This window comes from Bombus bifarius, unplaced genomic scaffold (assembly GCF_011952205.1).
Source record: "Bombus bifarius isolate JDL3187 unplaced genomic scaffold, Bbif_JDL3187 scf7180000008199, whole genome shotgun sequence".
In the NCBI taxonomy this organism is placed as follows: Eukaryota; Metazoa; Arthropoda; class Insecta; order Hymenoptera; family Apidae; genus Bombus; species Bombus bifarius.
In genome coordinates, this window is record NW_022884505.1 from 5,189,086 (window position 1) to 5,204,138 (window position 15,053).

Below are 15,053 nucleotides of genomic sequence, written 5' to 3' on the forward strand. Positions count from 1 at the left end.
TTCTCAGAGATATTACAATTTCTCTATTAATAATGTACAAACTTTCTTTTAAATATTTTCGGCTGATTATTTGTTATCGTGGCAATTAGAAAACCGATTCAAATAGTTTTAAGATGATGCTTTTAGATTAAGAATAAGAATATGACGATAGGTTTGACAGTGGATTGTTACAAAGATTACTACCGATACAATAAATAAAAAATATACGTAAAATTTATCTGAAATAATAGAAGAGTAAAAAAACAACAACGATGAGTTTTATTTTATTAAATCTTCCAATATCCATAAGAGATAGATTAAAACTGCTACGCGTATAAAGAAACTTAAATAATTGGATAATTCCTATTCAATCGATTGTATCAACTTCTACCGTCATCTCTTACCTGTTATCAATCGTTCGATTCGATTCGAACGATAGATACGACTGGAAACTAGAGAAAAGGTCTCAGCAATGGCGAAGCGAACTGCGTTCAATCTACACAGGAATCGTTCAATTTCCACGAGCTAGTAATTGCTTAACAGAAGGAGCCCGGAAGGTTACGTTTCATCGAGTTGCTTCGCGGCCCATTACCCTTTGCGTTTATTCGCACAGCCAAGGGGATGAAACGTAATATAGCGAACAGATGAAGGGAAGCAACAGGATGGACAAGCTCGCGAATTCCACGGCTTAATCCTAATCCTCCTGTCGGCAGAAACTCACGTCTATATCCACGAATCCCTACTGTCAAATCCAAGAAAATTTTATATCGTGGGCTGTGGTTCCGGTTGTCTACGATCATCGATCGTCCTGGTTATGTACTCGGATCCTGTGTAACCTACTGAACCGAATGTGGGGCGTGTCGATAAGAGGTTGTATAGGGTACAGGAAGAATTCGACTTCTTGGTTAAGCTATTGTTGAGGAACCTTGGCTCAGCTGCTATTAATAGGCATCAACTGTAACTTAATGATATCGATCTTATTGTTAGAAATATCAAAAATTAAGAATTTGGATATTCAAGGATTTGGAAGTTTGAATATTTGGGTATTTGGGGATTCGTGTATTTGGGTATATGAATATTTGAAAAGCTGAAAACTTGGAGATTCGAAAATTTAAAGACTTGCACGCTCGAAATATGGTAAATTTAAAATCAAGAGTTGAGTAGTTGTATATGATTCCTTAATTCGATAGAATTCGTATTTGCTTTTTCGCGCTCGCGTGTACTTCTGTGTATCACTGTCCTTATAATAGCAAAGACGAGTACAATACGCCGTTCTAATTGCGCGTTTGATTCGTCACTCAATCGAGCACCTGTCGTTAATATAACCGTGCAGGTCTATCGCTCATAAATCGACTTCGACACGGTCTTTGCTCCGGCAGTATGAGGAGACTAATAACAATCGGTTCAATTGACATATTGAAAAAGAAGTAAATTTAAAATACGATTAACCCTGTTCATCCAGCTTTCCCTAGCTCCAATAAAACATCTCAACAAAGGAAGATTCACAATAAGACAAATCGAACGTATGTTCGACCAATGCTACACAACAATTCAATTCACTTTATTTTTTACTTATTTCCACCAAGAAATATCCGAATATTTTTCTCGTAGAAAAGCAGGAACTCATTCCAATGAAAGGTTTCCTGTACCATCTTCGAAACTAACTAATCGATTCTTATTCTTTTTCTTTTCGTTTTTCCTTTTCTTTCTTAAATCGATAGCAATCTTGAGAAAGAAACGGAAGACGGTAGAATAGAATTTTCTATCGCAGTTACTTGGCCAAGACAAATCTTCTGAAAAGATAGGGTAGAAGTAGCGAGGTAAGGGGACGATACACGATATAAACATCCTTCCTGACGTTAACAATCTACGAACCGGATACCAAAGTGCTGGCCATTGAGTTTACGACCACCGTTACCGAAGGCATAAATGACAGTAAAAATTGTAACAGTAAATTTTCACTGGGTCTCTCGATTTTGCCGTGGTATTCAAATTTTCAACGGTTCTCGTAACTCTAGCAATTTTCATCGTACTGGTTTTTTTAAACAAACTAGAAAACGACCCGCTTCGAATTTCCATCCTCGTAAAAATACTGCGTAACGTGTATGCGTGCGTTTGAAGCTGTACGATTACATATCTCGTGGACGATAGAGAAGATATACATATTGGGATGAAAAATAAATTTCTTGGCGGAAGGAGAAGGATAAGAATATGAATTAGGTGCTGGAGGAAAAATAACTGTAAAGGTACGTGCCTATGTTCTCTTTGATATAAACTCAACGACGATGGAAGATGCAGAAAAACGTAGAAGCCACCCGAAATTTGACTTTTATAAAGCAACTCTTCTGTTGGAAATAAAATTCTGGAAATATAAAATTACCATGGAATTATGATTTTACGTTTAATATATTTTAACGTTCAGATTTGTATTTTACATATTGACATCTTATAGATAAAAAGCATATAATTTGTATTTATGTTTTACAATTTTCAATTTATATTAATATTTCACGATTTACAGCTTATATTCGTATTTTATAATTCACAATCTCCATTCGTATTTTATAATTTTACGGTTTTGCTATTTATATTTTATAACAAGTACATTTTTTAAAGGCAATCGAAAATGCCAAAGGAAAGTTTAGACGAAAATGAAAAGTTCACCCGTGTTATAAAAAATTGCCTGAAATATATCCAGAAAATATTCGAAAATAAAAGCTTATGTCAAAAATATCAATAGAGAAAGCACAACAAATTACAACATAGAAGCAAATTCACTATATAAAGATCGAATACAGAAGCAATTCGTAGCAATATTTATAACTATAAACGCCTGAAAAACGAACGCCATAGAAAATGAGAAAGAGCAATAAAAACTTTCCAGCGTGAAGTAGAACTACAAGGGAACAGAACTAGGAGAACAAAGTATCGCGAATAGCACTGAATAACTCCTACATCTCCCCTCATACTGTCAGAAATCTTTTCAATTGAAGTGTCAACTCGATCTTATAAGGAAATGTCTCGGCACGAGAAAGGAAGTAAAAACTAAAAACAGAGTGAAAGAACGAAAGGGAATTGAAATGCCGGGAAGAAGCACGAAATTCATAGAGGAGCGTCAGACAGTGTCAGACTGGTCAAAGTGTCATACGGTGGAAATCGTATCTTTGGCGATGGAAACCGCGTTTCTGAGTCACGTATCATTTGTATCCCGGCGCCATGATGTTCCCCTTTGAACTTTATCGATACGTTTTACCTTCGCAGCGTTCTCGTTTCGCCAGGTTCCAGCAACAGATGCTGAGAAACGTCAAAGAAACTCGCGAAAGTAGGTACGAACGTAGAAACGGGAAGTGGAGGACACAGAGAGGAAGAGAAGAAAATGGCAAGCTCTAAGCTCTGCCGGTAAGCGTTCCCCGCATTGAAATTCCATTTTCGATGGAAGGGAAACCTCTTTGTGCAGTGCCACCGTCGAATAAATTAAATAAGCCGAGGCCGGAATGAAGGCAATGCCAGATTTATTCTTGTACGTCGAACGGCAACGCAATTTCGAGGCCACGCTTACACAGGGTCGAATAGTAGCGAACAGTGGCGAGGAATTCGTCTTAGATCGAGTTATGCTCGCTCCTTTTTAAGATTATGATCCTGGGAAGAGTGGCTGGTTTATTTGGAAGGGATGAGATTATGGTGCTGGTTGTTCGTTGAATGACTTAGCAAAGGGGAAATATCGTATTACAAGGTGGACCGTAAAAGAATTTGTTAGCTTTGTAAAATAAATCAGGATTGATGACGTTTAGAAGATTTATTAAGTCGTAATCGTCTAATTTTTGTCGCTAAATACGTTGAATTTGGAGTAAACGAGAGTATTTAAATTGAATTTCTTCTTTTACCAAATTAACACGTTCATTGTCACGAGAATCTCATATACTTTACGCGATATTATATCCTATTTGAGCACTTCCTTCTGACAACGTTATCCAAGCGATTCATATTGTTGAATATTTGATAATCCATGATAATCTTATTTGAACTATTTTGAAAAATTTGGATCATCGGCGACCTTCGTAGCACTCAACGTGTTAATTATAAATCGTTTAACGAAGGACATGTTCTTACATTTTTTGACAAATGTAAAGAAATACGCGATTTAGTAGCAAAAGTTCTATCGAGCATCGGTACTACTTCTACGACATTAATTTCAACGCCAATTACCGTGCAGCGACTAAAACGTAATGCTCTCGACAGAAATCAAGTTTAACCCTTTCAAAACTCACCGTCTAACCCCTTCGACACGCCCCAAGGCGAATTTTTATAAAGATTCCTTTAGATTATTACACTTTTATTTTAACAGATTACAACTCATTTTTCTCTGTCATCGCTAAAATTTATCGCCTCAGAATTACATATTCCATTTAAAAAATTATTTTTCTCATTAGATCGCTATACTTTCTACTCGCTTTATTAAATTATGCGCTTTCCTTCGTCACCGTTAAAATTCACCGCACCATACGAACAGAATTACATATGCCACTTTTAAAATTACATTCAAATTGTATTTCCTTTCTTGAAATTTTGGCGTACCATGGTTCGTATTATCATGCCCTTGCGCGCATTGTTAAAAAAGAATCCGCCTCGAAAGAACTAAATGGGGGAATCGTCGGATTTACCGACAGTTTGCCACGGACGTTTATTAATATCCTGCTAGACGTAATACACAACAAGTTCGCTGTTTTGTATAAATTAGTGCAACAGGCCATGCTTAACGAGGTAAACGTCGCGTATTCCTCAAGCACGATATCGAGTGCCCGACTGTCTTAACGAGGCCGGTGTTTCTTTTTCTCTTTCTCCATTTCCTTCGAAATTGTACGTTTCCTTCCTCTCGCGTCTCTTGTGTATCAAACGTGCATTCTGTTCTTCCACCGTATCTCTCTTCTTTTAGTTCTTACTTCTTCACCTTCCAATTTTCATTGTCCTTCGGTTCGAGTTTCTATTTTTTTTTTATCTCCTCGACCTTCCATTTAGTTCTACTTTGTTATGCTGTTTGCTTCGAGGAAGATAAGGTTTGCTCTTTTCTTCTTCTCTTACTCGATTCGTGAATGATGTGCTACCTCGTGAACGAAATGGAAGTTTTGGTTTTGTCGTAGATCGTATTCTTTGAACGAAAGATCCTTTTTCATAGAGAGCATCGAGAGAATTTTCTTTGATCTCCTTAATACCGGTAATTGGATTAAGGATTTTTACGTACTTATGAGAAATTTAAGAGTGCTAAATTCTCGGAATACGCGTAATAAAATATCTAAAGTATAGCACTTTTTACAATGTTTAATAGCTTTTACTCTTTTAGTACTCTGTATTCATAAAAACATGAATTTGCATAAATATCCGCATTCTCTTGACAATGCTATACGTCGATTTAAGCTTCGACTTTTTGCACATAGGAAACTAGAGATTTTGTTTTGTACAGATCGAATTACAAAGTTTATCAAATATTAGTGACGTCCGATAAGTGACGTCGTGTTATATGCTATTAGTCTCTAAAGAATTTTAGAGAAACTTCCAATGGATAGACTAGAGTTGAGTATGTGAAAGTTTGATAGACACCAAGGAACTCCACTCAACACAGTGTATAAGCAATTTCCGGAAATCCTGTTGGAGTTCAACGAACTCTACTTAGTTTCTTTAAGCTGCAACAAATTAGGGGGGTTCGGTTGATTAAGTTGCCCTATAGGTACGAAAGTTCTGTTACTCTGATATCACGTGGCATATATTTGATGTTGAAAAGATGCTTGGTAGGAGGCAGACATTAAACCGACCTTAATTAGAAATTAATTGAGAGTAATTTTATTCTGATCTGAATTTTACCAAATGCAATTTACTAGTATTTCGTAATCTTCGATAAGACGTAGTATCACATGGACTGTGTAATACTCTGAAATAATTGAATCGTTTCATTTCATTCAATATTTCAATTGGATTCCAGACTCGAATACTGGAAAATTCCAGAAGTCCAATTTTAAATACTCTTACGGTTATTATCAACTGCTGTTCAATTTCCAAATGTAAGAAACTGAGTGTCGTGTCTACTGTTCGATATTAGTTCAATAATTCAATTAATTAAATAATTGTTACATCATCTCAGACGATCATCTTCGATCTTTTAGGCTGCTGTTCCCACAAATAATTTCGTTCCATGGTTTACATCTTGTCTTCGGATATGAATGATCTTCTTTTCGGTTTAGAACGTGACTCAATTTAAAGTAAACGATACACGTGTACTCTATTTTCTCTTTGTGTTCTAGTTCTCTTCTCTCTGGTCAAAGGGTGACATTGATTTCGTAACAGGAGAAACGATCAAGTATTGCGTTCTAGCTTCTCGCCCACTTGTTACGTACAACGCTACGGTTTCATTGTCAAAGCATAGCGGGGTACACTAATACCGATGGCTTCCCTCTAAGAAAACGCTAGACCTTCCCTTTGATATCGCATTCGTCAACGTCAAGGATTTGATTTCGTCTGAAACAGAGTAAATTGCGACTTAAACGCATTCTGATTAAATTCTGTAACGTTAAGATCAAACACAAAGTCTATTAATTCCATTAGCTACAATTCACTTCTACGTTATTATCCTATTTCAAAGTTTCAAAAGGTGTGTCGTAGTTCGATGGGATTCTCGAATTACTTGTCGACATTTTCAAGCAAGTTATTGTACGAATTTTTGAAGATTTAAACATATTATTGCTTTGAAATATTACCGAAAGTTAAAGTTATTTAGTTTTGGAAAATTTGGATCCAACGAATCTTATCGTATATTTGAAACGGCTTTGCGTCTTAATCCTAACGTTCCTTAATAGAAAATACCTGATAATTTGCTTTAACGCGATCTGAAACGCTATAAATTAGAATCAGACTGTAATAAATACTGGCCAAGCAACCATAAATCCGCCAGATTGTACAACCCTTACGCGAACGCTGCACAATAATGTGTTTCTTGAGTAACGTGTTGCTAGATCGATCGTTGCACCCTAACGAAATCGTTTAACCATTTAACGTACCTATCGATAACGAGTCAACGAACCAAGATGTTATAAAACTATTTACAGTCTACGATACAAATATTTTCGGAGTGAAAAGACAGTACGAATACCAAATAAATAATACAGCATAGTTTGCATAACAAATATATAAATATTCGAGACTCACGAGTGTGAAAAAGATCGAAAGATTAGAATTAGTGGATTTGGAAGAAAAAGCGTAGATTTTTTCTTCAGCTATCAGAGCAACTTGTATTTATAGTAAAAATGATGACTTGTTTCGTACCTCTGAAGATTTCAAAGGAACGAAGCTTTCATCTCCTTTATCCTCGATTTATTTTTACAAAGATAACACAATAATGAAACAAGATAACTCGATCGTAACGAGGTTCGACATGGATTCGGCAAAGGAAAGCAGAAAAGCTGCTTTTAGGAAGAAAATAGCTGGGTTTAAGTAGGGCTTAGAGGAGGACGAGAGTAGAAGTAGATAAAGAAAGTGCTAGAAAATTCAAGAAAAGACAACCAGTATCCACTAACATTCGCTCGAATTTAGACGCTATATGTGTACTTCCAATGGTGTACGAGGGTAAAAAAAGAATTAAAAAGTAGAAAGACGCGAGAAATTATACAGAAAAGCTCGAAATGGTAAACAGAAAATACTTTTCGGAAAATACTCTGGCCAGGATAACAACACAGCACGTTATTGATTGAAATTCTATCACCGTTATATGAAAATATACAATTTCAATAATTTATTAATTTAATTTAATTGTAATAAAATTGAACTGTATATATCGTATGAATCATTGCTGAAGTTTATTTCAAAACATTACGTAATTTTTAACTTGCGTCCATTCAAACGAATATCACATGCATGTCGTAAAATTATGAGGCGAATCGGGGCTGATATGTATGCAGTGAACATGTCAACACATTCGAGATTAATGACCCGGCATATGTCAGTTAATACTTCAACCCTACAGCCGATAAATTTCACATGTGGATCACGAGCAGACGTTTGTACTATCAGCCAGTTCTTACGTAATAACTGGGGAAATCATATGGTTACAGGACAGAATTGTAGAATAAAGAGTAGTTTCAAAATTTGTGAAATAGAAATACAATAATCCTCTTTGGTTTATGTTTTAAAAACATTCGACAAAATTATTTTAAAGTATTCGATAAAATAATATCGAGCCAGATCGAAGATTATTACAAATATTTTTTCACATTTACACATTTCAGATTACACATTATGATATATCGTTTGCAATAAATATCATTCGTTCGTTCATTCGTAACAATCATGACGTATAAATGAATCCAAAACTTCGCAGTAACGATTCCTACGAGACCTAATGAGATTCCTATGAGATTCGTACGAGACGTAATTCTCTTACGATTTATTACAATTGCAGAAACGTAACAGAGAATTCCGAGGACTATCCTGTGATATGTTAAACCGAACGATATTTCTCGCAAAGTTGAAAGGAATATCGATTCTATTTCGTTGACTCGCGGCGACGATGCACGAGAGGAAACTTCTCGTTTTCGTATCAGCCAAGTCCAAGTGGAACGCTCCTGCGGGACACGGAGCGTGGCGTGGCTTCTTTCGGATTTAAATTAGATCCGAGACGACCCGCAGATCCTTCAGACGCGTCAAATACACGCTCGCTTAACGTACTTTCATCTGCATATTTTTCATTTCGCTATTTTCTCCGGATCCCTTCGCATCCCTCTGTTCAACCGCCCAACCGGTGTCGCTCAATGGGGACGCTTTATTGTTCCTAAGAAAGCTATTCTTTGCCCCCTTTTCGTGGATTATTGCGTCGAATAATCCCTGTATTACAGTTTCGGGGAATTTTTGATATTTTGAAACGACATCTGTGAAAATACAATCATGGTCGAGTTTGAAGGGACGACAAACTGTTACCTTGCATGAATAAATATATTAGATTGTGTAATATACGATAAATATCGTGATACTTCAGAACTCAGTTTGAAACAATGGAAGATATAACAATAAGAGTTTTGCGAAAAAGAGAACGAAGAACTTATTATATTTATATATATCTAATATAAGATATATATTATCGTTAAAAGAAACAATGGAACACGTTACGATAAGAGTTTTATAAAAGTGGAATGGAAAACTTGGCAGAAACTTGGTGGAAAATAATTTTAGGATTTCAGAGAAATGAAATTATTTTCATTTAATAACGAAAGAATTACACTTCTTATGAGTTGATTTGACATTTTATTCGTATAATCGAAAAATCGCGGACGAAATTATATCGACGAGAGTAAAATAAGCGATGTATGCTTTATGACAAAAATTGAGAAAAATGTTAAAATTGTATGAAAAATTGCGAAGTGCATAGAACGCATGCATAAATTTAAAATATCAAGCGTACGCCGGAAGCGAGATTTAAATTCAGCGTTAATGGAATACGAAAATTAACGCCACACCTGTTGACTTTACGGGAGATTCTGCTATTAGCTCGAAATGTGTGAAACACACGAACTAACCCTTCCAATGCAGTGGCTAGACCATTAGGTACGATACGATAGCTTTATCGAGGATAAAATTAGGTATCATTTAATTATTGCCTACGAGACGAATTAAAATCGTTTAATATTATCCCATACTATTATCACAATTTAATAAATTTGTATCGTAATGTATACATGATCGATAAAATATCCATCGTGGAAATGATCGCTTTCTTCGATGTGTTTTTACCTTATGTGACATGTAGTATGTATACATGTGCATTGTGTATGAGCCCCGGAAATATCATAACCATGCTTGGTCTTTAAAAAATGCATTAAACCACTACAATCTACTAATTCTTTATCGGAGAAGATTTTTAAAGTTCCTACTTTAACATCTAGTTCAGCTATGTTTTATTCGACTGGAACTCGTAACAAATGAAAAGAACAAAAGAAATAAGCAGCAGATTTTTGTGTCACTTCAATTCATTACGAATAAAAATTCTCCAATAAATAATTTATACAAAGGATAAAAAGTACGTTATTATCAGACTACGGATTTTTACGCATTTGTGGAAAATTTGAAAATACAAACATCCATGAGATGCATATAATGTGTAGAAAATATAGGAAATATCGAAAGTATAATATTTAGTAGCTGAGACAATTTTGTATTTTATGATTTTATGATTTTAATACGAATTTCCATAAATATTTGCACATGAAACGCAAATACGTGTATCGGTATTCTGAAAGAAGCAAATCAGATACGTCGTTTACGATTTGTACTTCCGCTAACGAAAAGGAAGTTCAATTTCCAGAGAAATTTTCACCGAGAATCACGGATGCCTTTCAAAATGGCAATTTTCAAATTGCAACGTGTTTCGTTGCGTCGTCCTCGTTCACACGAAGCGCCGTACATTGATTAAAAAAAGGCACAGTGCGAAAAGAGAAGGCGAAAAAAAACACGGAACACCTCGACTGATCGATATTACTGCAACGACGCAAAACTCAGCGCACACGTAAGTGCGAGGAAAAAACGAACGGAAATACGTGCATGCGACTGCGATGATTAGGCATCGAATTCTCCTTGAACGATCACCGCGATCATTGTCGACTTTTCATTGAAACTTGAAAGCAGCACTCGTTGTTTCTCGCAAAATCATCGACACATAATTCTTTGTCCTTCTAATATTTTTTTATAATTTTATATTCTATAATTTTCTTTACTATTTAATTTGTACTTTACAATTTGTCCAGCTGGACATTCGGTAAATTTTTCTAGCTTAATTGCTAAATAACATGTTCATGGCTACCCTCAGCGGGATGCCATCTTCGAGTTTGTCTATTTTATTCCTTTAGTAAGGTGTTAGTGGTGTGTTTTCTCTTTAGGTGTTATAATGTCTCGGATTTTTAAATTTCATATTAATCATTTTTTAAAATATTTAACGAATTTGAGGTATTATCGTACATTACATCATTATATAATTAAAAATAATAACTTGAAGATCCTTGAAAATAGCAGTAATTATCGTGGATATTTTGAAGATTTGATAAATATATATGTATATATTTTGTTAATAAATTTATTTGGATCGAAAGACGTATCTGAATCTGAAATAACGTAGCAAACGATTTGACAGATTATTCCATATAAGTTTCGAAAGACACGCGATATCTATTATATCATTAAAAAGAATCGCTATAAATTTCCACTAAAGCTCGGGAAAAAATTTAAGTATTTTCGGTAGCATCAACTTTTTGTCAGACACTCTATCTATATACGTTATGATACGCAACGAAGAAGCAACAAGTGACGAGAATGAAACGTAATTGATCTTGCAGGGTTCAAGAGACAGACGGCTCTTTCTTCGAAAGTTTCACCGCGTTATCTTGGAGACAGGAAAATCGAAGGCTCATGGTCCTTCAAGAAGTAGAGGCCAGGGCCAAGGAACCGCCTCCCCCGTCCAGAGACACCAGCTTGACGCAAACTTATCGTTTCACCAAAAAAGAGGTGAGCTCTCTCTTACAAATAATGGTTATTTCATTAATCCTAAGTCGGAAGTAAATTAGATTAAGTTTTAGTAGAAAGAAATTAAATTAAATATGCGAAATCAATTAAATTCGTTGGAAGTAAGTCAGAAATGAATCTGTATAAATTAACAGAAAAATAATGAATAATTTAACACGTTGATTGCCGCGTGAATTTTATATACTTTGCCATGAGAGCCGTATCTTAATCATAGCATTTAACTTTTACGAAATCGCGCAATTTTTCTCTGAAAGTGTTATATAAGTCGCTGACAATGTTGGAAACTTTCCACTTCAAGAAATTTATCTTCCTTTAATCGTCCTAACCGATGATACCGATGACCGTCGTGACAATCAACGTGTTAATCTTCAATTTAAACCACCACATTTTTATACGTGGATATATAAAGAAGATTTAAAAGAATCAACACATTGCAATTATTAAAAAATATTGGAATGATTTTTCTTAGAAGCGTGTTTACTTTGTTAAAACTGCAATCGTGAGAATGAAAAGGAAAAGTTAAGCACAGAGAGCAACGTTTAAAGAAAGGACAAGTTTATCCTCTGTTTTAGAGTAGGCCGCGTTGTCCGTAATTCTGCAAGTTTACCAGACGAAACATAACGAGTGTAAGTTTCCGGTTTTCGCCGTAGTGTCAGCAATATGAAAGTGACGCGCTATATGGCCTGTTTTGGTGAATGCAAAAGCTTCTAACCATTCGCTATCGTTTAAACGCGAGATAGAGTTGTTAATTGCTTTCAGTCGACGTAATGCAAGCAGCTGCGCGTCGAATTTAATCACACTTTAAACAATACACTTTCGTGCTTGAAGTTAACCATGCGACGAGGAACATGAAAACATGGTAACGTGTCAAAACACAATCTTGTGTATAAATCCATATGCATGCGGAGTAAGGTAGATCCATTAAAAATTAGAAACGTGTAATATTTGATCTCTAAACAATTTTTACACGTACAACGAACACACGTCATTTTGATAATTTTGCTTATTTTGATAACAAAGTCGATATCGTGATCGGAAGTCTTGTTTTCGTGACGTTTCATGCGATAGCGTTTTATTTTGGTAGAAAAGAAAAGTAGAAAATTCGATTTTTGTTTTCTCAAAGACTTTCTTTTCTTCGAGACTCGATCATAACCAGACTAATACAATTTTATCGCGAGACGTAACGAAAGAAAGAAACCTCCAATCTTTTATATAAACTGTTACAAACTTCTTCTATAAATTTCTGTATGAAATTTCTTCGAATGCGTAGCCAGAGAATGAGAAAAAGAACGAGTATGTACACTTTACAAAATGAAACGTTCGATCGATCAACCATTCCGGTCCTTTAATTTTCTGTACCTCAATTTGCAATTTCATTTTACTGTTATCATTGAAACTACCGGAATAATTAAAATAACCAATTAGTAATTTTTCAATATATGGATACACAAGGTTATTTTTCCCTCTTTCGCTAAATATTATTTTAATATTAATTGTCTTCAATTCCCTCGGTACAAATTTAGACTTTAATCATAGCTAGCTGTTAACCAAATCCTATATTTTCTTACAAATTAAATCTTTGCGTGCGTAACTATCAGTATGTAATCCCCCCAAGATCTTAAATTGTGAAATATAATACTAACAATCACGATCGAGCCTTTATATACTTCAAGAAAATAGCTGTTCCTCCATTTTACTTGCTATACTTTTACTTACTATAGCGAGTATACCGCTTTGTTCGCAACGTTCGCATAGTGATGCATTTTGTCATCTATCATGGTGGTTACGGTATGCGCAAATCGCATGCAACTCGGTAATTATATTTCCTTTGAAATATTATGCGTGCTGGTCAATCGAAATGACGGACAGCCGCTTTAACGATATCGCCTGTTTAACATTTGTTTATCCCACCAGCGATCCGCAATTTCATGATTGCACTTCCAAGAAATCTCGATATTTCGCACAAGATACCGGCAACAGACACGACAATCCTCAATCAGAATGTCCATTAACTGGTTGAGATAATCCTTTCTATTTTTATCGTTCCTGCGTTATCCTTGTTTTCACTGAATTAATTTGAATTAATCGAAATTCATTTAATTTAAAACATTATACGAATATGAATCATATTGTTATATCATTAAGGGGTCAGATTTTGGTTTCGCTCGGTTTATGCAAATTAATCCTATTCTCTTCCTCTTTTTTCATTAACATTAAAATCGGCGATTTGCAGAAAACGGTGAATACAGTGTTGTTCGCCTCTGTGACAACCTATTTATAATATCGATCGATCAATCCGATTGAATTTATTTGACAAATGCAATATTAATTCCGCATTTATATGCAACCGCACAAAGTTGCCAATGCAAACCGTAGATTTCATGGATCTATTTATTATTCAATCATTTTCCATTTACATTTTATATCGTTCCTATATCTAATCGTTTCACTAAAGTCTTCATAAATATACGTTTCTTATAGTTTCATTCTCATTTTTATTAATCGCAATCATTGACTTGTTTATTATTCATTTATTTCGCTATTCGCGTTTTTCATTGTTCTTACAATCTTTTCAGTAAAACCTTTATGATTTTACTTTTCTTATATGTATATGTATATATGTACATCATAAAGCAGCATAGGAAATTTGTACAAAAACCTGTAGAATATCCTTGAGAGTAATACTCTTGATATTCCTTTCTCACTGGACACGTCGTATTTGCGATCTGCTTTTCACAAAGTGGACAATGCCAGCGTGTAGGTGGATTATGGAACTCCAGATGAACGTTCCCTGGGCCACTGTGCGAGAGAAATTCAAACTCAAACGCAACTTCGTGACACGATAAACCGGTGGACTATATTAGATATTCTGCACCTGCAGGATTCGCTTCTGCATTCGCTGGTACAGAAAAATTATATTTCAGAAATATTTTCCGTTTTCGCGAGCGAAGAACGTTCCACGAAATTTTTACTTTGGGATTATGTACCACCGCACGTTTAGAATCCTTTTAAAACGTTACTTTTCACTTGAAATCCAAACAGTTATCCTTTTTATCCTTAATTTTTTGAAAGCAAAGTCTTTTAAGCGTGACCTTTCAAAATCAGAACTCCCATGCTCCGAACTACGACAATTAATTTTTCATTAACTTCGTGTTTACGGGTTTCGAAACTTTTAGCACCGAACTTTCTCGTTCTACTCGTGCGATCGTCAAACCGATTTTTATTATTATAAATATCTTCTTTCGATCCAATATCCCAAACGATATAAAAATTTAATACAAAGTTTCAATAATCAGATTTCTGGCATTTTACATGGAATTATTAAATGACCCGTGTCGTTTTTAAAGCTATCAAAAAAGTTTTAACTCGTTAACACGTTGACTGTCACGCGAACTTGATATATTTCGCCGCGATAAATTGAAATATACCACGGCATAGCATTTCATTTTTGCGAAGCACTATGTTGTATTTGCATAATTCCTCCTGACAATGTTATATATGATATATGATATCTAAATCATTCA

General features: G+C 35.1%; 1 protein-coding gene across 4 annotated transcripts in view; it reads left to right on the forward strand.

Annotated features, from left to right (window-relative positions):
- LOC117210106 (BAI1-associated protein 3) overlaps window positions 1-15,053 on the forward strand; it is a 123,743-nt gene that overhangs the window by 78,922 nt on the left and 29,768 nt on the right. For all 4 annotated transcript variants that reach the window (XM_033452776.1, XM_033452774.1, XM_033452775.1 and 1 more), the window contains exon 4: window positions 11,343-11,511. In XM_033452776.1, coding sequence (XP_033308667.1) covers window positions 11,343-11,511 — 169 coding nt within the window. The remainder of the gene's footprint in view (window positions 1-11,342; window positions 11,512-15,053) is intronic.